The 27,152-nt window shown below is 35.7% G+C and overlaps 2 protein-coding genes across 9 annotated transcripts in view; one reads left to right on the top strand and one right to left on the bottom strand.

Moving 5' to 3' along the window:
• The window catches only part of LOC138333234 (ensconsin-like), a 61,053-nt gene extending 56,233 nt beyond the window's left edge, over positions 1–4,820 (bottom strand). For 5 of the 6 annotated variants that reach the window (XM_069281483.1, XM_069281508.1, XM_069281539.1 and 2 more), the window contains exon 1: positions 4,675–4,820. In XM_069281483.1, coding sequence (XP_069137584.1) covers positions 4,675–4,714 — 40 coding nt within the window. In that variant the 5' untranslated portion in view covers positions 4,715–4,820. The remainder of the gene's footprint in view (positions 1–4,674) is intronic. The other variant, XM_069281501.1, reaches the window with a different exon arrangement.
• A 3,058-nt stretch (positions 4,821–7,878) lies between these two features.
• On the top strand, positions 7,879–25,748 carry LOC138333225 (katanin p60 ATPase-containing subunit A-like 1). 3 transcript variants are annotated; one of them, XM_069281461.1, is made up of 11 exons: positions 7,879–8,005; positions 9,096–9,277; positions 9,807–10,006; positions 10,636–10,822; positions 12,149–12,249; positions 17,023–17,128; positions 18,025–18,183; positions 20,506–20,632; positions 23,364–23,501; positions 24,382–24,508; positions 24,935–25,748. In XM_069281461.1, exons 1-11 carry the CDS (start codon positions 7,894–7,896, stop codon positions 25,131–25,133), a joined length of 1,638 nt encoding a protein of 545 aa, XP_069137562.1. In that variant the 5' UTR covers positions 7,879–7,893; the 3' UTR covers positions 25,134–25,748. The 3 variants fall into 3 exon arrangements, with proteins under 3 accessions (XP_069137562.1, XP_069137551.1, XP_069137571.1); XM_069281450.1 differs by lacking the exon at positions 18,025–18,183 and adding an exon at positions 17,719–17,877; XM_069281470.1 differs by lacking the exon at positions 18,025–18,183 and adding an exon at positions 17,719–17,877 and having other exon boundaries at positions 7,926–8,005; positions 9,109–9,277.
• Positions 25,749–27,152: the final 1,404 nt, after the last annotated feature.

Genomic DNA, 27,152 nt, shown 5'->3' with positions numbered 1-27,152 from the left:
AAAACGTGTCACTTGAATGCCCCACACACGTGTATGGATGAAGACTAACTGGCAACAACATTTTAGCGATGTCTATACAGGTTTTATGAATACTTACTGTATGTCTATGATAAAGGTTACTAAATAACAGGCATGTTATCATTTCTAAGCATTTAATTGTGTGCTCTTGTCGGTATTTCCCATCTGCCACAAAACGAAAGTAGCGATCGAAAGCACCGTCCGCCATTTTGTGTACGCATGGTAAACAAACAGGCTAGCATAAAATGCCAAAATTCCGTGAAACATACATATTTAACCAATGTTTAATACTTCTGGTGCAAACATTTCTTCATAATTATGTAATTTCAATACTTACTTGACTTCAAAACGTAATTTGGCTATAGTAAGTTTCAGAAAAATACGAAACTAAAAGCAAGATGACTATAGTCTGTTTCAGAAAAAAAACATCTAAAAATGGTCTCAAATAACGGCGCCCCCCTAGGCCATTTACCCGCGCCCGGCGCCCTCATTAGGGAAAATACGGTACATCAGTCACCCTGTAAGTGTACATGTTCTTACACCAAGATACATTTACTTTTATATGTTCAATACTTTGGTAAACCAAACATGCTGTAGGCTAATACCTATTTAAAGTTTTAATTAAGGAGACACATTTGGATGGGCAGGCTATAATTTTCTATATCTAAAGAATTCTCCATCTGAGTGAGACCTTTCTATTTACAAATTCCTTTGATGGTGGATTGAATTGCTATGCTCCATCACTCAGAGTATTAGTTTGTGTGTGTGTTGACTTCAGGCCATAGATCACTCGTCAACAAGGGGATGTACTTTGAAGGATGTGAATCTCATCATTAACATGTATTAAATATCCTGTACCTATATGTGTACTATACTTAACCGCAAAAATGTTGTTATAGTGTGAAAATTAAAGTTTGATTCATTCCACTTTTACAATAGTTTTACAATTGCAGCACTGGTATATATGTACAATATACTATTTAGCGTCCAAAAGGATTTCCAAATTAATTCTCACTGAAATCATCTGATTGAGTGAAATGTGCTTATCATCATCGGCAGCAGTATTAATATCATAGTGAGCCAAATATCATTTGATATCATGATGAAGATGACCAATCATGATCATCCAGGCTACAACAGTAGCATTGCTGCGGCAACAACATACAACAGTAGCAGCAGCATCAAAGACACTCATCATCATGACATTGTCATTGTCACTGCCATTGTCATCAGCAATCATCATCATTTCTGGAGAACACAGATGATTAATTAACTGACATATTAAATTCTATGACTGGTTAATACCCATGGTCATTTAGCATGTCAGCTGCAGCCTGTAGTACTAGGACAATAACAAATGTGTCCACATCTTAGTTTTAGATCTAACACATGAGAAAGAAAAAGCTTATCATTCTCTGTGTATTGTTGAAATGTAGATACTACAATGCTGATGGCAATTCACATAGACTGCATTTTCACCATAATCTTATACATATATATATATATATACAGGTAAGGATACGCTGCATGTGGAGGTGAATGGACGGTGTGGTATGCAGAGGTCAAACTTAATGTAGAAAATAACATTTATCTTAAGCAGGTCTCTGAATTTCTATATTTTTCGTTCAGAAAGGAAAAAATATCTAACTTACAATACTGCAAATGCAAATGATCATGATTTAGCGACCTTTATTTGACCTTTGACTGTCACGTTTACCTAATAGTTAAGTACTCATTACCTTAAGAGTAAAAGTTCACCAGGCACTGCATTATGTCATCAGATACTAATGTGCATCATACCGTTAAGGAAGGAAACAAAATATTACCTGGCTAAATATACAGGTAAATTGATCAGTGAACCTTCTGTATATGGCACAATGAAGGTCATATGTTCAAATAAATACACATGCACATGTTCATATAATAAATGTATATATATCAATTAATGATCAATATAGCAGTCCCCCCTGTATGTACACAGGTGTTTTGCAGTCATCAATCACCAGCATCAAGCGTTTAGGTAAATTACTTATAATAATAAACTACCAATTCTGTTCCATGTTATCTGAGGTTGACCTACAGGTGAATGTGAAGGACACTTGGGTTTATATTTTTATTGTGCTTACTTCTGTCATGGTGACTTATTAACACTGTTACAGTCCTAGCTCTTTAATTACCACAAAGTGCAATAAAAAGGACAGGAACCATGGTATATTGGCCATCAAGTCAAAAAATAATCACATGCATACATACTGCTACCAAGAAAACAAATAATTACAAGTGTATTTTACATGTACAAAATATAAATATTTTCGTAGTGTCCTGCTTTATACCACATGTGTAATTAATAGTATAAATAAGGAAAGAAACAATGACAAAGAATAAATTTAGGACAATGACCAGATGGAGACTCATTCTAAACTAGGAATAACTTCAGATGAAGGCTATTCTTTTCAGGCTTTGATTTGAGCCATGCCTGATTTGTATATTTCTTCAGAGTTTTGTTTACGCCATTTTAAGCACAAAAATGAAAAGGACTCCACCTTTTTTTCCTGAAAGTCCATTCAAATTATAGGACTATTTTATCTGAGATGGACCCTATTTATGGTATACCAAGAGCAAACCCTGTTTCATGATACAGAATACATTCCTGTGTGACAGTTGTCAAAATCATATCAAAATACTAATATGATTATGAACTAGTGTATCTAATAGTAATATATGATACCACTAGTATACCTAGATCCCCAAACACCAGATCAGCACTATGATCAATGACATACTCCTAAACAAACCAATAATTAATTCCTTCTTAAATATTCATGAAGTCCAATATACCGGTATACAAAACAAGGCATTCTTTATATGCCATCATTAATAATCAATGTTCAATTAATTGATTTCCTTCTAGACGATGTAAACAAATCTAGGCCAATCCTGTATACCTTGTCCTAGCTAATACAATATGTCTGACACTTTATGAATTATACCAGTATGTATGTGTGTGTGATGATCGATGATCAAAGAGCATTTTTAATTTAAGCTCAATTCATTAGTTTGAGATATAAACAAATGGTGTTTTTGCATAAGTCATCATCTGATAATAAATACTGAAGTAACATTTCTTTAAATATCCACAAAGCTTTCCACAGGAAATACTACACGGAAATGATTTCTAGACCTTTATCAGCAGGAGATATGTAGTACCATATATATACTGGTATGTTGCATGGAGGAAAGTGTATATATCCATGACCTAGACAGTCACAAAGGTATTAAATTTAGCATGTCAAAACCGGCCTTAATGTCTAATTCGCCTCCCTATCTATTTTGGATACGAGAGTTTGACGGTTTCGAGATCCCAATACGACGTGGGTAAAGTACATTTACCGTCGATTAGTCTCACCATCCGGTGATTATGCTGTCATCTTTTGCGTCATGAAACTTGCGTCAATTATGATGAAGGCATAATCACTGGAAGGTGGGACTAATCAATGGTAAATTGTACTTTACCTACATCATTTTATGATCTCGAAACCCCCATATTATATATGTCATTTTCTGTCTAAATCTATAGTTATCAAAACCTTATGTTAATCAGGGGTCTGGACCCCATCTAAAAAAGCAAAATATGCTGATTACGGCGACATTCGCTTTGGACAAGTCATATTGTACTTATGCAAGTAATTTTGGATTTTATTTTTAATGCAAGACCCTGTGTCGTCTTGCATGAAGTAGATATCAATTTATTTATGAGTGGAACAGGAGAGAAGAAAATGTAGCGGCCAGACCGGCATACCAAGCCGGGACCCTCTGAACACTAGCCCAGTACTCTACCGACTGTACTACCCTGTCACCGATGATCGACCCAGTCCAACTACGCTACACTAGTATTTTGTAAAAATAATTAATACAGGTACACCATACAAATGTAATTGGGAACTTGTTACCCACATAAATAGGGCGAAATAATATATCAATTTGAGTTTGTAGGTCTAAACTAGTAGACATCCATGGTATTTCCCAAGAGCTTCAGCTTGCTGCTGAAACTTTTAAAGTCTCTTGAAACATGCTTGTAAAATCAATCGTGCTTAGACAGAATGGCACCATACAAGGATAACGAATATAGTTATACATGTACATGTACGTGTAATATGAATAATACAATATCAACACGACCAAACCATAGTGATCGTGCATTGGACTTGTTTAAAACGATTGTCAGTGGATATGTACTAACCACACATACAGTAGCTAAATATTATAAACATGGTCTCTATCGAATCACATCTCGTGATCATGACCGATCGACAACCCGACACACATGTAAATATAAAAAAGAAATTCTTTACAAGAAATATGGATAATGAGGTTGCCCTTAACGCCACTCAATTATTCTGTTTAAAACAAAAATTAAAGGTCTTAAGTTAAATCTAAATAGGGCCATCGAGGTCATACCAAATAAAATTTCACATTGCTGAGATCAACAGAGATGCAAACGGGTTGTGTATTGGGATAAAAGCGTGATAAAACACTATGAATGTCCATATTTAACATAATTACTCATACAAATGAGTATATGGGTTTGTCTGTAAAATATCTACCGTGTGACTAACAGTCTAAATGGCCACAAATGACCGGTATATACTATTTTACCTTGCTGGTGATCAGTATCCGAGTGAATGAGCTCCGCCATTACTCGCTCAATGACGTCACCACACTTGCGCACGGTAACTCATCCGTTGGTGAGACGTGTAGTCCTAGCCTTGACTCCCCTCTCTCCAGCGTTAGGTCTGATCGGATCATCCATCTAAAGTTTCGCCATATTTTACCATTTATTCAGTCAGTGATATGTGCAGAAAATACAATTTATTGTTTTCAATAATATATCGAAATATTGAATAATAAGATAATTATAATATCTAAAGACATTTGGCCCGAACAAAAGGGCACCTGCTTTAAGTTTAATTTGGAAAACTTATACTGTATTTTAAATGTGTTTCTTCTATGAATATAATAGTATCTTGGCGGACATATTTTAAGTACAATTAAGCATCAATTATACCGATAGTATAGTTCATTTACAATGATGTGTAATAGAACTTAAAACAAACTTTTCCTAAAGTTGAGGCTCTTCAAATATTTCCAAAATTGTTGTTTAGTGTTAAAATTGTGACTGTGGCTATTGAAATATGTAGTATACATCCCCGGTTCAATTGCAATGAATGTGTTTTTTTTTTTTTTTTTTTTGGGGGGGGGGGGGGTTCGTCTAAACTTGCTTTTTTATGTCTTTTACACTTATACGTGTATTTGCAACCATAACCGCTAATAAATTAAATAATAAACATGCGTGTCTGTTCATTTCGAGACAAAATGTCTGCATTGGAAATCATTATATGATAACCTAGATCTTATCTCTAATTCCGAGACTCATTGCTAACATGCGCACATGTTGACTCAGTTTAAATATTAAAACACCTTGAGGTCAAGGTGTGACATCTGATGAAATAGGGACATGCAGTGTTGCACGTCTTCACTCCGAAAAGGGTTCCCACGACATTTTACCAATATTTACTAAACATAATTGAATCGATAAAGTCTCTTAATTACTTCAATTACGTGCGTTGATAAAGTATTGGTTGCCACAAATTCACATGTAGTGTATGCATGTATATGATACTCAGGCAAGGACGTATTTCACTTATAAATCCTTTAGTGTACTGTGTCAGAAATATATTTCTGTCTGTTTTAGCCCTTTTGCAAGCAATTATTGAAAGGGTTTGGTAAAAGGACATATACATGTATGTTTACAAAAGATATTCCAAATGCCCTGGTGGGTTTAGGATGACAGAGTTATCGCCCTTTGTTGTCTGTTATATCGTGACATTTTCAATGCTGCCGATACTTGATGAACGATAGTCTTTCTTAATTATGAAACGGCAGGAGCATATGGCAAGCCAAGTTACTTTGTATTCTATTAATTCTAATATCGGAATTAAAATTTCTATATCACAATTGAAATTTCCGATATCTGAATTAACTTTATGATATCGGAAATTCTAATTCCTATATCGGAAATTCTAATTCCGATATCGAAAAAAATCTAATTTTGATCTGAAATACTCTATTTCCGATATGGGGAATTCTATTCCCGATATCGGGTAACCTTAGCAATTCCTGATATCAGAAATTCTCTCTCACTCTGAGCATTCGTTATTTGCATGGTAGAATAACTTGAATTTCCGACGATATCGGATGTCGGAAAAACAATTTCTGATATTGAAATTTGTTTTCTAATTTCCGATATGAGAAATAGAGTATCCGATATCAGAATTAGAATTTCCGATATCAGAATTAGAATTTCCTATATCAGAAATTAAAAGTAATTTCCGATATCGGGAAATAGAATTCACCATATCGGAATTAAAGAATAAAAAGTAACTTGGCTTGCCATAGGAACATCATAAGTCATTTCAAATTTCTTGAAGTTTATTATACATGACTCAACGTTTTCGGTACAGTAAGCCAATGAATGCTCTCAGAAAACTTCGTTAGTAAGTAAATGTTCTGTCGTTCGCGCGGGATACAGTTCAGTTACATGGCAGGGTGGTGCAGTTATATTTAGTAAAAATAGCACAGAACCTTTAGAAATTTTGTCCTACTTTCATACCAAAAATATTCTCCGACATGAAATTGAGACTTTAGATTTCATAATACATACATAATTTAACTTTATGCCATTTCTATAAATGGCAAGATTTATCCTTCAACAGGACATAAATTTTGTTTGTACCACACGTCGGTACCAGAAACACATATATATTGTTTATGTATGTTTCGGGTCGGTACTTAAAAGAAATATTGAACTCAAGAACAAATTAGACAATATTGGGTCATATCCTTAACAACTTTATAACTGTTCATGTCAAAGCGAGCGATATATACATCAAAGTTAGAATCTTGTACAAACAGTACATGTATGTAATATTTCTTATCTCCTCCAAAGAACACATTTATATGGTATGCCACGTTTTATTTTACAGTATTAGATTATTATTACCATTCTCTTTATTTACTCTGTAAAAGGAGTGGGTCGGTGTGGCTTGTAAATAGTGTTAAATACGGTCTCTGTCACTCAGCTGATGGAGCATGCTTCTTTTCACGCCGCAGACCCGGGTTCGATTCCTGGTCGGGGCACTCGACAGGAATGTGTATTTTCCCTGTTCTTCTACAACTCCAAAAATACGAAGATTTCATAAACAGAATAAAGTATTTTAACAATCAAATCATAACATGCTAAATTCGTGCTAATAGTGGAAGAATATGCTACATGTAAAGACAGTTATATTTATGATTTACATTTTATTTAAAATATATTTACAAAAGTAGTGAAATAAGCAATACATTTCATTTGGTATGTTATTATATCCTTCAACAGTAGGCTTGTGACTAGATATTGATAATAATTTTAACATTTTTTTCTACAGCTCATAATGTTAAAACTCTGAATGTGTCGATAGATCTATCATTTAAGGCATACACAACCGGTCTACCAATTAAAATCATTCAACTTTTTTTCATTCCCCGTAGCTAAGTTATATTCTTCCGATTTTTCTGTGTTTTCTTTACACCATGCTGGGATCTGTGAAACTTCTAGAATTTTAATGAAGCTTTTACTGGTCGTAACATCATTTAGATATAGTATACTATCTATATTATATGTGTACAAAATTACAGTTCAATGGAAAAAACATTGTAGATCAACCGAAAAATCATTCAAAGTTAATAGTGTTTTTAATTAATCCTCTATGAAAATATGGTGACTCAGGTCTAAAAAAAACCTTCAAAAGCGGTTCGGGCGTGTACAATAATCAGATGCTTGTTCTGTCAGAGTTGCTTCCCTTGGGAAAAGAGAATATCGTCCAATCAAAACGCAGTCTTGACTATGCTGCCAATATTTGGAAAGAGAGATCCATGAGCGAAACAGGTGAAGTCTGATCACTGATAATTTCTGACTTAATAATAGCTTAACTATTTGACATCGTAGCAGGACTTAAATCGATCGCAATTTACTTGTGAAATGTGTCTGTAAAACGGTATGATCAGAGCGCCATAATTAGCGGCAAAATATAAACGGGGAGTTGAGAGAGAGAGAGAGAAGGGGGGGGGGGGGGGGGTTGTTCCATGATTCACGTTTCATTTATTATTACGTGAGTTACCTTATTTACCTTTCATGTAGATGAATTATTGTTTGACATATTGGCCTATAAAGTGTTGTTGCGATTTTTACTGGTCATATTCGTATATGCCTGTGGTTATTGTCAATCACTCGCTGTCACTGGCTTAGACTTTTAATTTTGGAACAGTTAGGTAGGTCTATTGTTGAATTAGGCATATGATTATTACTCAGTGCTAAAATTGATACTCTTTGGCATTTCGATGTATCTACAATTGCATTTCCTAGGATATGAGGGAATATATACAACATACAATGTATTGACTGAATTGTCACATGAGTAAAACATGAATAATGAATTGATAAAACCATCTATCAGAAATTAAATAACCCTTCAAACCATTGTTCATCTTGCTGTTGCACTGATCATGATACATAAGACATTTGCAAAGTTTGTCAGTCTGTCATGGTAATCATAAAAATTTAAATGATACATGATATTCAGATTGACAGTTCTTATATTATAGAAGGGGTCCAAATTTCGCTATTTTTATAATAACAAGTGATAATTTGGTAATCATGACATAAGCTGAGCAGCACAGTGTCAGAAAGAAACAAAGATAATCTTAGCTTCGTAACATTATTCATACAATAAAAATTCCATTCCACATTGGTAGTCGGACCCTTTTTCCAGTACTGTTCTTTAGAGGGGCGACAACATTCCTGACTCCAACTTCCTGTGGGAGTATCAAAAAGATTGACTAGATAGAAAATGTTGTTTTAATGTTGTTTATTGTGTCTGATTTCACACAGTGTTGAATAAATGGATATTTAATAATCAAATGGCAGTGCACTTATATTATTGCATTTCCAGTGTACTGATCATGGTCACTTATTACAGGTTTACATTACAGGATGAGTGTAAGTCTATCAGAAGTGAATGAGTGTATAAAGATGGGGCGGGAGAATGCCCTGCTAGGGAACTATGATACGTCCCTGGTGTATTATCAGGGCCTCCAGCAGCAGATACAGCGTCTCATATCCACAATCAAAGATCCAGCCAGGAAAAGGAAGTGGATGGAGGTTAGTAGTTAATTATGAAGATTATCCTGAACCATGACTTTATTCCACTCTCTATTTTGATTATTGCAAGGTGTTCATTTTCATAATTTTTGTTGTAAAAGTGAAAACTCATGCAAGGAAGTCATGCCAAATAATTACCTTGTTAAAGTTATTTGACCATGATAAATTACCTTCCTACTTCACAAAGAATGCTAGCTCCATATTTCTCAGTTGAATCAACCTATAGGTAAAGGAGTTTTGAACCTGAAATCTCCAGAAATGAACATATTTAACAAGGTGTTATTTAAGAGTTTCCATTGTTTCCTATTGTTCAAAGATACATGGGGTGCTAAAATGTATCCTGATGACACATTAGTAAATAAATATGTTTGTAGGTGAAAACAGGCTTTTGAAAAATCTTTAATTCTTCATTAAATTTGTAATGAAAGGTGACACAATATATTTTACACGATAGAATCAAGATTTAAGTAAAAATATTTGTTTGGTTATATGTTATAAACAGTAATCATGAGAATGCTGTAACTTACAGGCTAGAGACCAGATCAATCAGGAATATGAACAAGTCAAAGAAATTAATGAGACACTTGCAAGTTTTCGATCAAATAACCCAAGAGCCTTCAATGCGAATGCTGACCAAGATTATAGCAGTCCTTTTGGAGATTACGCTCGACATGAAGAACCTACTCGTGATCCTGATGTTTGGCCGCCTCCAACACCTGTAGAACACAGGTAGGTATTGTCATGTACAAATTAAAGGCGTTTACAGGTAAAGTATCATGCTATGATTGGTTGGTTCATTAGATCACCTGCCCGGAATCTTTAAAAGATATAATTACCAAGAGGCCTAGAGACCTCATATTGGGCCTGTGACATGCTGAGATGAAGGGCTACCAAGTTTGTGAAAATGACCTTGTCCTTTATTCAAGGTCACACGGGTCAAACAGGCAAAAATCTTTGAACAACTTCTTGTCATTAAGCAAAATACCATGAAACCAGATATTACCTGGGTCATGCATAGTAATTCTTATGTAGTAAATATGCACCATTATTACCAGATAGCAGGTAAGCGATTCAGGCCCATTGGGCCCTTTTTTAGTATATATTTTTTTAATGAAAAAAAGGAGTTGTGAATTTTCTTCTGAAGTTGTGTCTCAAAAAATGCTTTCATTACCAAAACCAATTGTATTAATGGAACGCTTTTCAGATAAGGCAGTCAAATTGAGTACAAAAAAGTTATTTGTAAACATTTAATTTGTATTTTAGAAATGAAGTGGGCCTTTAAAATGTAAGCAGAGCCTAGTCCTAGTTGTCTCATAACACTTATAGATAATCAATTGTCTGATGTTTATTGTTGACAGACCTTCCCCTAATATACGAGGGGGGGTAAGACCTGGGCCAAGAAAAGCTGAACCTGTGAGAAGTCGGAACCAACCAGCTGCAAACAAGGGGGCACAAAGCAGAGATGGAAGGAGAGCTGCACCAGGATATGGTAATGTGGATCGGGGCAGAGATAAGCCAGGAGAAAAAGGAAAAGACAAGAAAAAAGTAAGAATAATATAAATGACAGGGTTTAAGTTAGGGCTGAAACGATTAGTCGAATAATTGGAGGCGATTAGATTAACAAAACTAATCTCTGATAATCGATTAAAGATTTTATTAATCGTTAATCGTTGCACGCATAGCCAGTGCATTCTAAGCTGAATAAACACGTTGACAGATCATGGATTTCTGAGGAAGCCATTCCGACTCTCTCTTAAAATGTACACGTTTTGAACTCAACAAAGCATATACGATGTAAGAAATACTTGTTAAATTACGTCTCTGGAAGTTAAAGTCATTTATCAATGAGAAAGTGAATGTCACAAGAAAGCTTGCAACACGCTGTTTGCCAATTTTCACTAGCGATCGGCTCCATGTTGTTACGTCAGGGAGGCCTAATCGCCGCCGGGACGCTCGGGAGCGGAAGGAGCAGTAGTTATGAACATTTTAATTTTACAATTGCACATGTTTTTCATATAAAAAGAATGTTTTTGTTCATATTCGAATAGAAGATAAGAGTTGTTGATTTACTTTATTTTTTTGATCACAAAAATAAAAAAGTTCATTGACGAAAATTTGGTCATGTCGCTCCGTGGCGATCCAGATTTGGTTGATTAGTCATACGTGTGAAGGTCACATCAAAACAGCGGGTTAGCAGACTGGATTTAAACGATGTTACAGAAGATGATACTGGAACGGAATTCGAGGCTTATTTGGGATAAAATATGTTTGTTTTGTCAATAAATCTATTCTTATTTATTGGTAGGCTTATATTATGTAAGGCATCTTATTTATTGGTAGGCTTATATTATGTAAGGCATGTGGTCTGTCCTATCGATACCAAAACATGGCAGACGTTTTCAGTAGTCAATATAGACTTTATCTAGTTGCCTTCAGTTCAAGTGATTAATCGATTAGTAATCGATTACATGTGACCGAATAATCGAATACAAAAATTACTAATTGTTTCAGCCCTAGTTTAAGTTAAATCGCCACAAAATGATATTACATGTTTTTGATGCTTTTTATTATCAATTCAATGAACATTAAGTTTACAAATAGTAACACCTTCAAAAATGAATTAAATTATCTCTTCGACTTCATAGTATATATAAAAAAAAATTTGAATTAAAACAAAAGTCAGGCTTTAGAGCTGAATGTCACAATCAATTTGTCATTGGTGTTATTGTGAATCAAATCAGATATGAAAATAAAATGTCGGAATAATTTAGCCTTTTTTGTATGATTGAGAAAGCAATATCATGACTTTGGAATTCATTCAAATTTCCAAGGATATCCTGACAATGCTCTTTTCTGAATTTCATCTTTTAGCCTGACGATGGGGAAAAGAAATTTGATGGGATGGGGTATGATAAAGATTTAGTTGAAGGATTGGAGCGAGACATTGTACAGAAGAATCCAAACATCCGATGGTTAGTTCATTGTATTGTAAATTCTAACTATTCAAGTCTGCTTCATCATTCACTGCCAGGGCTTTAAATTTTGAATTTTGGAAGAGGAACCGAGTGTTCCATTTAGCGGAACATTCCGGGTGACCCAATTTCGAACAGGTTCCTTAAATGGTACACTCACGGTCCTTTAACTTTGCTCGATGTTTTTTGTTGCGTTTGTTGATGAAAACACATTTTTCCTGGTTGTACATGTAACATGAGAAATACGATTGTAATTTTTGAAAAACATAACCAATTACCATTGCTGGGTTTAGTAAACAGAACCCAGAAGTGCGGAGAAACCATAAAATACTTTTTCATACATATATGCAGAATTGTGTTCAAATTAGACTTGGCCTAGGACATCTTTCATTAGCGGCCATATTGGTTCCAACTTGGAACCCTCAAATGAGATGTGCCAGATGAACCGGTTCGTTCCAGTGGAATGTCATGTATCATTTAGCTGAACATTGGGTTAGTCCAGGAAAAACCGGAACGTTCTGTTACCGTAAATGGAACATGCTTGAATAGTTTTAAAATGAAAAAAAAGTTTTGAGATATTTTGTTTAGAAAATAAAGTTTGCATTGGAGAGGAGGGCTATGCCTATCCTGCTGCATTGTATCCTTTCCAGTCTCAATCAGCTCTGGTGTATGGAGATCTTGGCCCAGGATTATGAAATAGTCTTAGACTTAAGTTTTTGCTAAGCCAATCAAGAATGGTATAACATTTTGTGATGTCATCTGTGATTGGCTGAGTCTAAACTCAAGACTGTTTTAGATTTAAGGTTGTTTAATGATTTTGGATAAACCTGTCTTAACCCTAGTAGTGCTGAACGGGTATATATCTAATCCATCGGTCGGGTGCTGAACGGGTATATATACCCGCTAGACAAAAATTGGGAAACCCCATATTTCTGTGATCAAAAACGAAAATGTGTGACTGAAATAATGAATAGCATTTGTGTTGATCATAAGTTTATAATCTCAAAGAAATATTTCCAAAATATTTTATTCTAACAAGCCATGGTTTAGTAGTTGTCGTAACGTAACCAACAGGAATCCCCCACTTCAGTCAGAACGACGATATTTTTAGCTCAGCGGAAGCAGTTGAAATATCGTGGTTTGCGCATGAGTTGTGAAAGTAGATGACGTAATTTTAGCGCCATGCGGGAAAACAGGTGCTCTATTATTTCAAAGAAAATCCTATCTTTCGGGGAGTTTACAAATTAAAAATAAGGTATGTAGTGACATTCTGAATATATAGATATTCCTTGTGACATTTCTTACGTTTAAATGAATGATCTTACTGTCGTTGTTTTCAACGAAGTCGAAATTCTAATCAACCAGTCGTCGTCAAACAGTGCCATGCGCAGTCGATCACTTTGCCGGAGTTGATGACATAAATTCGATAATTTGATAGTTTCGGCAATATAGTGAAATATTAAATGACTGAAATATAATATTTATATGGTATTGTTATTTATCATTACAAGTGTTCTGTTTATTGTATAATAATTATGCTGAAACAAACGTAATCTTATCTCGACTTTCACTTTGACCAAATACCGGAAGTGATCGTCGCTGTTGTAAACAACATGGCTTTCAGCATCATAATCGATCAAGTACTGCGCGAATTTGAAGAAAGATAACAATGGTTTTGACAGTTTATCTACTGATGATAAGGAGAACAAGTACGATGTTTTAGAGCCGTTTGCTTAAGAAACTTCGGTAGAAATGGGAAATCACCGGCTGTGTTTACACTTGCCTTATATATCTAGTGAATGGATCGCTATCAATACTCGATTTCTTTGAAATTATTTACTTTCACAGAAGGAATTGTGAACACAATTGTTTCGAAAACAAATAGGTATGCTGACTAATACATCAAGGAACATCTAGAACTTATACAATATTCGTGACATGGACTTCAGTCTTTCATAGCAGTGACTATCAAAATGGGTGAATTCAAAATGGGCTTTGTAAATCAGATCAACATGCAAGACTGCAGGTCTACAGACAGTGTTTTGAGCACTCTATTTTTTTTACATCTGTAATGACCTGTGATAATTTTTTGTATATTTTGAGTTTCATTTTACATATGTCATAAAAGTGTTAGTCATGGTCTCCATGGTGAGGACAGTTAAGTTGTTTACACATCTCTTCAAAAACTTTAGATTTCAAGATGTTTACAATCTTTAGTCAGTATGTAGCATTTAAAAAAGGGGATGATTGCTCGGAGAGTAAAACTGAAATTTTCAGTATACAATCCAGACACACCCATCAAGTACAGAATTGAATTGTACATAAATTTTACTTTGTGAACACAAATAAAGTTGTAAACTGGAGAGCTATCAGTGGTCATTATAGAGTGACGTGTATGACCTTGTAATCTGCATCACCGAACCCTATCTTCTGAAACGGTACAACATCTACGTGGACTTCAGCAGTCCAGATCTATTTTATATATGGTAAATAATTACTAAATATTATTCTGTATCTTTACACATTGAACTATGTAGCATTTACACCGGCAGTCACATATATTGTAATATTGTTTGAAGACACAAAAGTGATCTATATTATTATAATTTTTACATGTAATTTCGAAATTTAAGTATGGCAGAACTGTTTTTTTTTTTATATGCATAATAAAAGGTGAGAAAGCACAATCTCCTGAAGGCTCACAGCAAGGCATTTTGGTGACTACCTGCCATTAACGGGAGAGAAAGTTAAAGCTAGTGCAGGTAGTGTGAAGTCTTTTGTCCAGTAGAGTGTGATTTTTTCAAGTTACAACATCCTTTTAGGCTTACAAAAATCCTGCGGAAGAATGATATGTTTCAATTTTCCAATCATTAGTATTAGCTAGGTTGCATTATGTTTTTAAACTTGCTTTGAGTTGTACCATACAATTGCAGAATAAGTGCATGCATACTTGTGAGCATCAGAGGTGACAGCAGGAAGAAAAAATCTTCGTCACAATAAACAATGTTCGAGAAACCATTTCCACATCTATATAAAAGGAGTATCAGGGAATCAGCTGTGTATTTTAACAGATTGTAAGTCTGTTTTATATGCTTCCTGTATCCATATCATTGTAAGAAACTAAATTAGAGATTTATCTGTGTATTTTACCAGATGCTATTCAGTTCAGTCTATTTCATAGGCTCCATGCATGTAACTGAATTGTCAAGAAGGACACCAAGGTTGGGATTTACGTTTGTATTTTGCTATTTTGCAATTCTAGTTTAGGCTACCTGTACCCATATCAACAGTAAGGCCATAACGTGTGTCATATATGGTCATACTCCGTTGTGTTTTTACTGTTTTACCATGTTGTACTTTTATCTTCAACGAGGACACACAACATTGTGGAATCATCAGAGTATTTTACCCGATTGAGAATTCCATTTAAGGATATACAACTAATATCACCGAAAGGAACTTATATTCAGGAATTACCTGTGTAATTTACAAGGTGGTTAATTAGTCTATTCTAGGCTACCTGTAACCAATTACAACACTATATATCACTATGGTACAGAAATTGCCTGTGTACTACACCAGGTTGTTTTTCTATTCCAGGCTGCTGTATTTGTATCATTGCTATAAGGCTGTCAGAGGTCGATCATTACATAGGACTCCTATTTATTTTTCATTTATTCTGGAAGAGAAATAACCAGTAATATAACTCATGTGTATGCTCCAGTTTTATTTCTCATCTGGAGCCAAAGACTTTAAACTGGAGACAGGAAAACTCTAATCTCTATGTACAATAAAACCACCAACAACATATTGCAACGCCCCCCCCCCCTCCCCCCTCCTCCTCCCCACACACACACACACACTTCCCCTCTGGTTTCACTGAACAAGTTAAATCATAACTAATAATTGTTTCACCTTATATATTTAAAATATATAATTACTATTTGTTTCCTAAATCACCCATTTTCATATTTTGTCAAATATTTGTTTTCAAAAAGAATAATCACCAGTCTAATGTAAATTTGATACGAGACAAAGCTGTCCAGATTGTCTCCCTTGAATAACAAAATTTTAATTTTTTTCATTATTTCTTTTTCAATAATCAGTTGTGATTGATTTTATTGACAAAATAAAAGAAGAAGGTCATGTACTGATGTGTACAAATAATATTTAAAAGCAAAGAACAATTAAATTTTTTTTTTCTAAAGCTTTGTTGTTTTCTTACCTGAATTTTGCCACATTTTTCAGACAGAAATAAAAAGAGCTACATTTTACATAAAATCGACCTTTAAATGACCATTGAATGTATCCAACATATTATTTGGATGCTTCTTGGTATTTTAGAATGAAGAAAAAAAAAAGGTTTTATTTTTATTTTTTTTCAAACAATTCAGCACTCAGTACTATCCCAATATGAGACAATTCAGCACTACTAGGGTTAATTATATAAGATTATATTTATTAGTCTTAGCCAATCAAAGACGACATTACAAACAGTTATATCATATATGATCCAAACTTAAGTCTAAGATTCTTTCATGATCCTGGAGGAGGTAGCATATTGTCCAACTGATATTGCTAGTTTCTAGTTTTACAGATATTTCTAGTTTAATATAATAGATTTGTAAATTGACAGCTGTCAGTTGTCAATTTTATAATGAAAATTTTGAGACAGATGTCTATGTTTTGATAAGAAATTTTAATGTAACAGTAAATTACTTACTCAATTTGATAGTTGGTTTGATTTGAATCCTTGATCCCATGTGGTTACAGGGATCAGGTGGCAGATTTGGTTGAAGCCAAGAAACTTCTACAGGAAGCTGTTGTATTACCTCTCATCATTCCAGACTTCTTCAAGGGTATCCGACGACCTTGGAGGGTTAGTGAATTGCTGCCAGAAAGCAAGCTGTTAAACTTAATCAAAAGCCTTTTTGAAAATAGAAGAAATCCTCTTTGTGCTCAATACACCTCTACCATATTTATATATTTTGTCAAATTATTTCTAAAAAAAAGTATTTAATGATGAAAATGTGTTTTGAATACAAGTACTGATACTCTTTTCTTTGTGCTCAGATACATACAACTTTTTACAGTTTTGGTATAATGTAGTATTTCATTGTGACTATATTAAAATGTGTTCTTCAAAAACATTTCATCTAATTTGATGTTTTATAGATACGAAGAAAAAATGTTAACTTTAAATGTCAGATTCATGTGTCAATTATTATCTATTTCTGCTCCAGACCCCAAGTTATGCATCATTCCCTGTAACTTTCTCTTCATCTTGTACAAAAACCTGATGTAATATAAACATGATTATCAAAAGATTTGGATCTTAATATCTAAAATAATCCATATGTACATAAACATTGTAAAACATTTGTTATTTATCATTCTATGGTAATGGCCATTCAAAAAATGGTGCTGAATATTTCCTGGTATACAGTATGTACATGATTTCCTCCCTAGGGTGTATTAATGGTTGGTCCCCCGGGGACGGGCAAGACCATGCTGGCCAAGGCTGTTGCAACAGAGTGTGGCACCACATTCTTTAATGTGTCATCTGCCACCCTTACTTCAAAATACAGGGGCGAATCAGAGAAGTTAGTCAAGCTTCTCTTTGAGATGGTAAGCCTGTGTCTATCAGTATTGCAGTTCAGCTAACCTGGGGGGACCCATCTGTGTATAGGTGCTGCAACTCAACTGGTAGACTTAATGTATATGTTAAAATCTGCCGCGAGTTGCATGGCTTTTGTTTTGTTTTTCCGTTGCTAGGGAGTGCTGATGGTTGGTCCGCCCGGAACAGGCAAGACCATGCTAGCTAAGGCAGTGGCCACAGAATGTGAGACTACTTTCTTTAATGTCTCATCTGCTACTCTCTCCTCCAAGTACCACGGAGAAAGTGAAAAATTAGTCCGTCTTCTTTTTGAAATGGTATGTGGGAACTTTTCTAGAGGAGCTGGCTAGCATGTTACAAAAAGTTGTCACATTTGAAATCACATTCATTCAAAAATTATGTGATTATTTTGTAAAATTTTAAAAGCAATCTGCAAAAATCAAAATGAATTGTGTACGGAAAAAATGTTGATTTTTAATGTGGTAAATTATGTGGAAAAAAAAATACCACTCTTAACAGAAGGCTTCTTTCTCTACCCACCTTACCAAGCTAAGCTCCTTAATTTTCTCAGATTCACCATCTCTGCTGTCGGCTGTTTAGTTGTTTTCATCTGCAAAATGTGTGACATAAATAGAATTTGTTTTAATATCTCTCTGTTCTTGAAGGTTAAAGGGCTTGTACAGTGTTTCTGGAACAAAATTGTTGACTTGGAACTTAACATTATATTCTATGTATCCTAAAGAATAGATTAGAACTCTGTAAACCAACTGTCTTTCATGGTTATTAAATTTCATGATTTCCATTTCAAAACAAGTTGGCGAAGATTAATATTGGCCGATTTAACTTTTGTATGATAATTCCTATCAATATAGATATTAATTTGTGGCAACAAACTTTTACAAATTAACTTTACAGTATGTTGTGTATAGCTATACTGTATGTGAAACTTGTCTCTTTCCTTTAAGACAGACCAACAGCAAATGTAGATACATCTAGTGAAACCTCACCCGTCTAAACTCAGTTTTATCTGATGTGTTTCTATTGCTGTTTATTTTTGCTTATCCTCCTCCTTTTATATTATTCTTAATGAAATTCCTTGTATAGTTTTTGTCCTAATCATGTACTGTTTACTAACTTATTTTTGTGTGAGATTTATTTTCACTTCATGGTCAACTAGAATTCGTAAAAAATGTAACCATAAAAAAGATTCACTTCAAGTACGATTGAGAATTTTTAAACTAACTGTATACATATATACATATTATAGTATTAAGGGTATGAACTCGGCGGTGGAGGAAAACGGACCTATTTGTTTGAAACCGTGATTATTTTAATAAATTGGTTCTATACAACATTGACAGATATCTTACCTTAAAGAGAAATAATTTATCTTTCCATTGAGTGCTTGATGAACAAAATTGGCCAAGTATTGACGAAGTTATGGCTTGATGAATCGGGAAATTTTACGAAAAATATGCTAGGTAGACATTTCCCTGTCTGGTCGATATGTCGTCTCGGCTCTAATGGGCACCTCAAAAACCAAGCCATAATCACAAAATCTATGCTTGTGGTGGTAAACAGTACCCATAACTGTGTTCATCCACAATCTCCTTTGGAGGTGTCATGACCCATACTTTGTAGATATTAAAACTACATTTAACATTTAAACATCGTGTAGCTCACTTACTTTAACCGTCACAGCCATGTTCATTTGTTCTTCGGAACGCTTCTCGAGTTTACCCACAAGCACAACATTACATAATTTGCATAATGTAGTCACGATATGTAAAGTCGAGAAGCGTTTCGAGAGAAAAATGAACATGGCGGTGACGGTTAAAGTAAGTCAGCTACATGATGTTTTAATGTAGTTTCTACAAAGTACGGGTCATAACACCTCCAAAGGAGATTGTGGATGAACACAGTTATGGGTACTGTTTGCCACCACAGGGGTAGATTTTGTGATTTTGGCTTGGTTTTTGAGGTACCCATTAGAGCCGAGACGACATTTCGACCGGACAGGGAAATGTCTACCTAGCATATTTTTCGTAAATTTCCCTATTCATCAAGCCATAACTTCGTCAATGCTTGGCCAATTTTGTTCATCAAGCATTCAATAGAAAGATAAATTATTTCTCTTTAAGGTAAGATATCCGTCAATGTTGTATAGAACCCAATTATTAAAATAATCACGGTTTTAAAAAGATAGGTCCGTTTTTTTCTCGACCGCCAAGTTCATACTCTTGATACTATAATATATATATGTATACTGTTGGTTAAAAATTTTCGAGCTAGGTCCCTGTGCCTTTTATCATATGCAAAGATGATTTTACGAAGTGTGTATATTAAATGTATCTCTGTACCTATACTAACTTGAATGTATATCAGTGTTCAATGTACCAGTCATTTAATATCCAAAGGAATTTTAAATTCATTGGGAAGAAAAATGTTTAAATTCAATGGGGATAAAATGCTCTAAATCGTAATCTAACTATTTGCAATTGGGAACAATTTGATCTACATTTAAAATGATTTTAAAAGAAATGAAACCTGACAACATTTAATAGACATAAACATATTCATTGGTTGTTTTGAGAATCAGTAAAAAAATTTTGGTATTTTGTTGTGTCTTTGTTTTACAGGCACGCTTTTATGCACCAAGTACAATATTTATAGATGAAATAGATTCTATTTGCTCCAAACGTGGGTCAGATTCGGAACATGAGGCCAGTCGGAGAGTTAAAGCAGAATTACTAGTTCAAATGGATGGTATGTAATCTTCTAACATTCAAAGAAAATGTTTTGAAGTATTTTATTAAAGGTTTTAGTTTATATATATCATTTTTAGCTCACCTGGCCCAAAGGGCCGGTGAGCATATGTCATGGCACGGCGTCCGTCGTCCGTCCGTCCGTCCGTCCGTCAACATTTAACTTAAATCGCTACTAGTCATAGAGTTCCGCATGGATTGTGACCAAATTTGGCCATAAACATCCTTAGGTGAAGGGGAACAGAGCTTGTATAAATTTTGGCTCTGACCCCCCAGGGGCAGGAGGGGCGGGGCCCAATAGGGGTAATAGAGGTAAATCCTATAAATCGCTACTTGTCCTAGAGTTCTGCATGGATTGTAACCAAATTTGGCCATAAACATCCTTGGGGGAAGGGGAACAGAACTTGTATAAATTTTGGCTCTGACCCCGCTGGGGCAGGAGGGGCGGGGCCCAATAGGGGAAATAGAGATAAATCCTATAAATCGCTACTTGTCCTAGAGTTCTACATGGATTGTAACCAAATTTGGCCACAAATATCCTATGGGGAAGGGGAACAGAACTTGTATAAATTTTGGCTTTGACCCCCCGGGGGCAGGAGGGGCGGGGCCCAATAGGGGAAATAGAGGTAAATCCTATAAATCGCTACTTGTCCTAGAGTTCTGCATGGATTGTAACCAAATTTGGCCACAAACATCCTTGGGGGAAGGGGAACAGAACTTGTATAAATTTTGGCTCTGACCCCCCGGGGGCAGGAGGGGCGGGGCCCAATAGGGGAAATAGAGGTAAATCCTATAAATCGCTACTTGTCCTAGAGTTCTACATGGATTGTAACCAAATTTGGCCACAAACATCCTTGGGTGAAGGGGAACAGAACTTGTATAAATTTTTGCTCTGACCCCCCGGGGGCAGGAGGGGCGGGGTCCAATAGGGGAAATAGAGGTAAATCCTATAAATCGCTACTTGTCCTAGAGTTCTGCATGGATTGTAACCAAATTTGGCCGCAAACATCCTTGGGTGAAGGGGAATAGAACTTGTATAAATTTTGGCTCTGACCCCCCGGGGGCAGGAGGGGCGGGGTCCAATAGGGGAAATAGAGGTAAATATTCAAATTCCTACAGAAAAGAAACAATGAACCTGTATTCAGAATATGGCTTGACATTAAAAACCAGGTGAGCGATACAGGCCCTCTGGGCCTCTTGTTTGATAAGTATATTATTAGCTCACCTGGTCCGAAGGACTGAGGTGAGCTTATGGGATACTGCAGCGTCCGGCGTCCTTCGTCCGGCGTCCGTCAACAATCGACTTCTCCATAACCGCTGGTCGGATTTCAACAAAATTTGACTGGTAGCATCCTTATGGGCTACTAACTGAAAATTGTACAAATGATGGGGCTGACGCCCCAGGGGGCTGAGGGGCGGGGCCAAAAGGGGTCAATTTGGCTATTTCCATATAAACGACTTCTTCTCTGAAACCAAGCATGGGATAGCACCCATAATGCAATGGTAGTATCGTTATAGGGTGGGGATTAAAAATTGTACAAATGATGGGGCTGACCCCCCGAGGGCCTGAGGGGCGGGGTCAAAAGGGGTCAATTTGGCTATTTCCATATAAACGACTTCTTCTCTGAAACCAAGCATGAGACAGCACTCATAATGCAATGGTAGCATCGTTATAGGATGGGGATTCAAAATTGTACAAATGATGGGGCTGACCACCCGGGGGCCTGAAAGGTGGGGTCAAAAGAGGTCAATTTGGCTATTTCCATATAAATGACTTCTTCTCTGCAACTAAGCATGGGATAGCACCCATAATGCAATGGTAGCATCCTTACAGGGTGGGTATTCCAAATTGTGCAAATGATAGGACTGACACCCCCCCCCCCCCCCCCCCCCCCCCCCCCCCCCCCCCCCCCCCCACCCCGGGGGCCTGAGGAGCGTGGTCAAAAGTGGTCAATTTCCATGTAAAGGACTTCTTCTCTGCAACTTAACATGGGATAACGCTCATAATGCAACGGTTACATCCTTAAAGGGTTTGGATTCAAAATTTTGCAAATGATGGGGCTGACCCCCCAGGGGCCTGAAGGGTGGGGTCAAAAGGGGTCAATTTAGCTATTTCCATATAAACGACTTCTTCTCTGCAACTAAGCATGGATGAGCACTCATAATGCAATGGTAGCATCCTTATAGGGTTGGAATATGAAATTGTACAAATGATAGGGCTGACCCCCGGGGCCTTAGACGTCAATAGATGCGGGGTCAAAAAGGTCAATTAGGCTACTATTTTCATATAAATTACTTTGTCTTTGAACCTATGTATTGGATAGCATATTTGTATGGTATCAATAGCATCATTGTATGGTTGTGATTCAAAATTAAACTTTGGGAGTCAATTTTGCTATTTTTTCTAATTGTCAGAGTCTTTGTGATAATTATTAAAAAAAAAACCAGGTGAGCAATACAGGCCCTCTGGGCCTCTTGTATTACAGTATTTTCTATGTATATAGGTTCATGTGAAACATTCAAGATACAGTGTATCTTAAATGTTAAAAATGAAAAAAAAATTAGTTTTAAAAATAGATGTTTCTGGTTAACCTGTCTGAAAATATGTAGAATTCACAATGCAAGTCTGATGCTGTTAGAATTTTTATGAACTGTTATATGTTATAGCCTTCAGTCAGACTTCTCTGAATCACAAAAATAGTGTATCCTGTATGTTGAATTTCTATTCACAGGTGTGGCGGGTACAGGGACAGAGGAAGGAGGAGAACCCAAGATTGTTATGGTGCTGGCTGCCACTAACTTTCCCTGGGATCTAGACGAGGCATTGAGAAGGAGGTTGGAAAAGAGAATCTACATACCCCTACCCACAGGTATATGATAGATATATATATGCATACCCCTACCCACAGGTATATGATAGATTAATAAAATATGTTACCTGTAAGTGATTGAGATCGAGTTATCTCAGTTTTGTAACATAATCTCAACCAAGGCATTAGCAGAGGTTGGGATGTTACAAAGTCTTAGCCCGAGACTGAGATAACTGATCTTGATCACTTACAGGAAATAGATTTTTTTCTCCCGCCTCTTAAGATATAACAAAAGCCATCTATATGCGTTCGGAGTGTAAAATTACCCCATCTTGGGCCTCCTGGTTCAAAGCCGATTTACAATTTCTGGTTTCGGTTATGTCAAAGAAAAACGATGAACAATCGGTACATACTGTTTTTATTATTAAAAACAACAATGGAACCTGAAGCTTGTGACATCACCGATTTAAGAGTATGACGTCATATGTGGGACTGTTACATGAATATGGTAAAATTCCGCCAAAAATCATGTAAAGGTACCAGACAAATCGGATGAGATAGAAAAATCTAGCACAGGGTTTCATGTGAGATTTTCCTGTCCAAGGTGTGAGAAATATATATACATACCCCTACCCACAGTTACAGGATATATATCGTACCCCTACCCACAGGTATATGATGTGTACATACCCCTACCCACAGGTACAGTATAAATACATTCACCCTTACACACAGGTATATGATGTATACATACTCCTACCCACAGGACATATGTAGTAAAAGTTTGAAAAGCATAGAAAATCATTCTTTGGTGGGTGCCAAGATCCCTCTGATATCTCTTGTATAGCATGTTGCAAAATTTGCGGATAAGTATGCTACAATATTCTGATCTGTGTATGGAAAGCTTATTAAACTTTGCACTTAAAACTTGATTTGACAGCTGAAGGTCGTGAGGAGTTGTTAAAGATCAACCTAAGAGAAGTAGAGCTTGCCAAGGATGTAAATCTGACATCTGTTGCACAAGACTTGGATGGTTACTCAGGAGCTGACATTACAAATGTGTGCAGGTAATGTTACACCTTCATCAAGTAGATGTGTTGTAAATAATATAAAGCAAACTATTTTTAGCATTTATCCTTGTAGTCATTGATGTTTTAGCACTAGCAGGATTGTTTTTAGCATACCTGGCAATTGAGCTTATGGCATGTTGCTGTGTCCGTCATCCATCTTGCAGTCAACATTTTCCTTTTAGTGACTTCTCAAAAACCAAGAATCCCAGAGAAATGATATTGCCCTTATAAGATGTTGGGGCTTCCAACTTTGTTCAAATGATTGACCTTGATCTTTATTCAAGGATACAGGAGTTAAAAAAAAAAGTGAAAATATTTGAACAACTTCTTGTCAATATTTACTAAGAAGGATGTGCGAAGCATCCATATTAATTGATCATTTATACCAATATTTACTGAGATGCTGATGTTTTGATATTTCAGGGATGCTGCGATGATGTCATTCAGACGAAGAATCACAGGTCTCACTCCAGAGGAAGTGCGTAACATTCCCAAGGAAGAACTACAGATGCCGCCCACCATGGAGGACTTCAAGGAGGCGATAAAGAAAGTCAACAAGAGCGTGTCACAAGCTGATCTAGAAAAGTATCAAAACTGGATGAATGAATTTGGCTCCGTCTGAACAAAATAATACTGGTGTAATGAAAATAAAAAAATCCAGCATAGACTCTTCTCATGGTGAAAGGAATTTTCATGCTTTTTGATAGTCAAATAGTGCTTCCTGAGGGATTTTTCTGGTTCTTGTTTTCAATTCAGAACTAGACATCTGTGAGCTAAATAATTTTAAAAGAAGAATTATCAATAATGACGAACTCTGTGATACCTTTGCATCTTCATGAAATGTATAGCAATATTGAGATTTATGCCTTATTGTGAACTACCATATATATATCATCATGAGATTGTGTGCTAGAATCGTTAAAAGTGCTTTATATCTTCCTGGCCAATATTTGTGTCTTCATATTGTGTTAATGCTACTGTTAAAAGTTCATCCTTTAAAAACTATGTGACCAAAAAACAAGTAAAATAAGTATATACTGGTATGTCTATTGAGGAAAACTAAAGAACAATATGATTTATCTATTTGTTCACATTACTAGAGCTTCACACATACATCATTATGTCTTTGCATATTACAGTGTTATCTCCATGGCAGGTAGGTATCTATTGTTGCATCATTATTTTGTGGGTGAAATTTACGTTGTGTTCGTTTTCTCGGGGGGGGGGGGGGGGGGGGGGGGGGGGGGGGGGGGGGGGGGAAAATGTGACCGGACACTCGGAAAAATATTTGATAACTGCCTTGCTGCAAGGACAGATAACTGTAATATGAAAATACTGAATATATAAATAGATAATGGATTTTCTTCTCATACAATTGTGCTTGCAATAATTTTCTAAGCAAAGATTTGAGTTTTCTATTACAAAGGCATATTTTTCAAAGTACTTTAGAATTTCAACACGCTATACTTGTAAATTTGTATACATGTATAAGAAAAAATATTAGGAATTGTCTCTGAAAAATTATTGATTTCCTACTGGGTAGGAAATTGCTTTATTGATGAGTGCATAAAAGAAAAAATCCATGAATGCTTAGAGATATCTAGCAGATATGTCGATGAACTAACAAACATATACAAAATCCTAGTGCAGATTCTGGGTGTTTTACGTTTAAATTGTGTCCGCTTACAAAAGGGTACACTGTCTTTCCACTTCTACTTGTTATGACCATCAGCATTGATTTGAGATCTGTTTAATTTGTTTTTGAGCACATCTCATGTATATACTATTTATATGTAAATTCTTATTTCAATTATGTATTTACATTGATTATTATTCATACATAAAATGGTGATATCTTTACTTTGTCTTGTGTTTATATTGACCAGTTTGGTTGAAGTTCTCCAACGATATCCGTGGAGTTTGCATTGTGTATGTCCATCTGATCTAGTCCAGCCTGTACTACCTATACTATAAGTTTGAAACTTTATACTTGGTATGTGGGTCCACTAGATGAGGTGATGTATAACACACGAAAACAGGGCCACTGTGACCTTCTCCTATACTATAAGGCTTTGGAACTTCAAGAACGAATAATCATACCCTGCCTCCACTCTGTTTCCGTCCGAAATCTTCCATCGGTTGTTCAGAGCTACGTCATCGCAGCTATTGAACTTCATATGTGGTATGTGGACTTAATTTGACCTCAATTAAATAAAAAAAAAAAAAAAAAAAAAAAGACATGTACAATTCAATGAGGCACATGGTACGGGACTTCGTCAAATTAGCTTGTTTTGTTTAAAATCTTGTTATCTACTAGAATCAATTAAGAATGTACCATGTTTTGAACGTGAAGGAGAGTCAAGAGTAGAAGAAAGCCACCAGCAAGTGGGACTGGACAGCATCCTTCTTTCCATTATGGAGCATGAAAAGGTGAAAACATGTAATGTTCTTGCTATTCCTGCCATAAAGGTACATATAATGTATCACTCTGATTGAAGCATATCTTGATCTTTTTTGTTCTGTAAATATTCTCTGTCACATGACATGTGCCAGAGTGGTTTAAATAGAGGTTATATGAGTGGCTGTTGGATATGGAACAACTTTTTCACAGCAACTTAATTTCATAGTTGAGTCATATGAA

This window comes from Argopecten irradians, chromosome 1, assembly GCF_041381155.1.
Source record: "Argopecten irradians isolate NY chromosome 1, Ai_NY, whole genome shotgun sequence".
Lineage (NCBI taxonomy): Eukaryota > Metazoa > Mollusca > Bivalvia > Pectinida > Pectinidae > Argopecten > Argopecten irradians.
Note: the sequence above shows the minus strand (reverse complement) of the source record. Positions and strands in the feature narration are given on the sequence as shown.

Excerpts from the sequence above, each read along its gene's own strand:
- LOC138333225 (XM_069281461.1), top strand. The coding sequence starts at position 7,894 with ATGCTTGTTCTGTCAGAGTTGCTTCCCTTGGGAAAAGAGAATATCGTC. Across the intron at positions 20,633-23,363 it reads ATTACTAGTTCAAATGGATG|GTGTGGCGGGTACAGGGACA; the intron begins GTATGTAATCTT and ends TTCTATTCACAG. Across the intron at positions 23,502-24,381 it reads CTACATACCCCTACCCACAG|CTGAAGGTCGTGAGGAGTTG; the intron begins GTATATGATAGA and ends TTGATTTGACAG.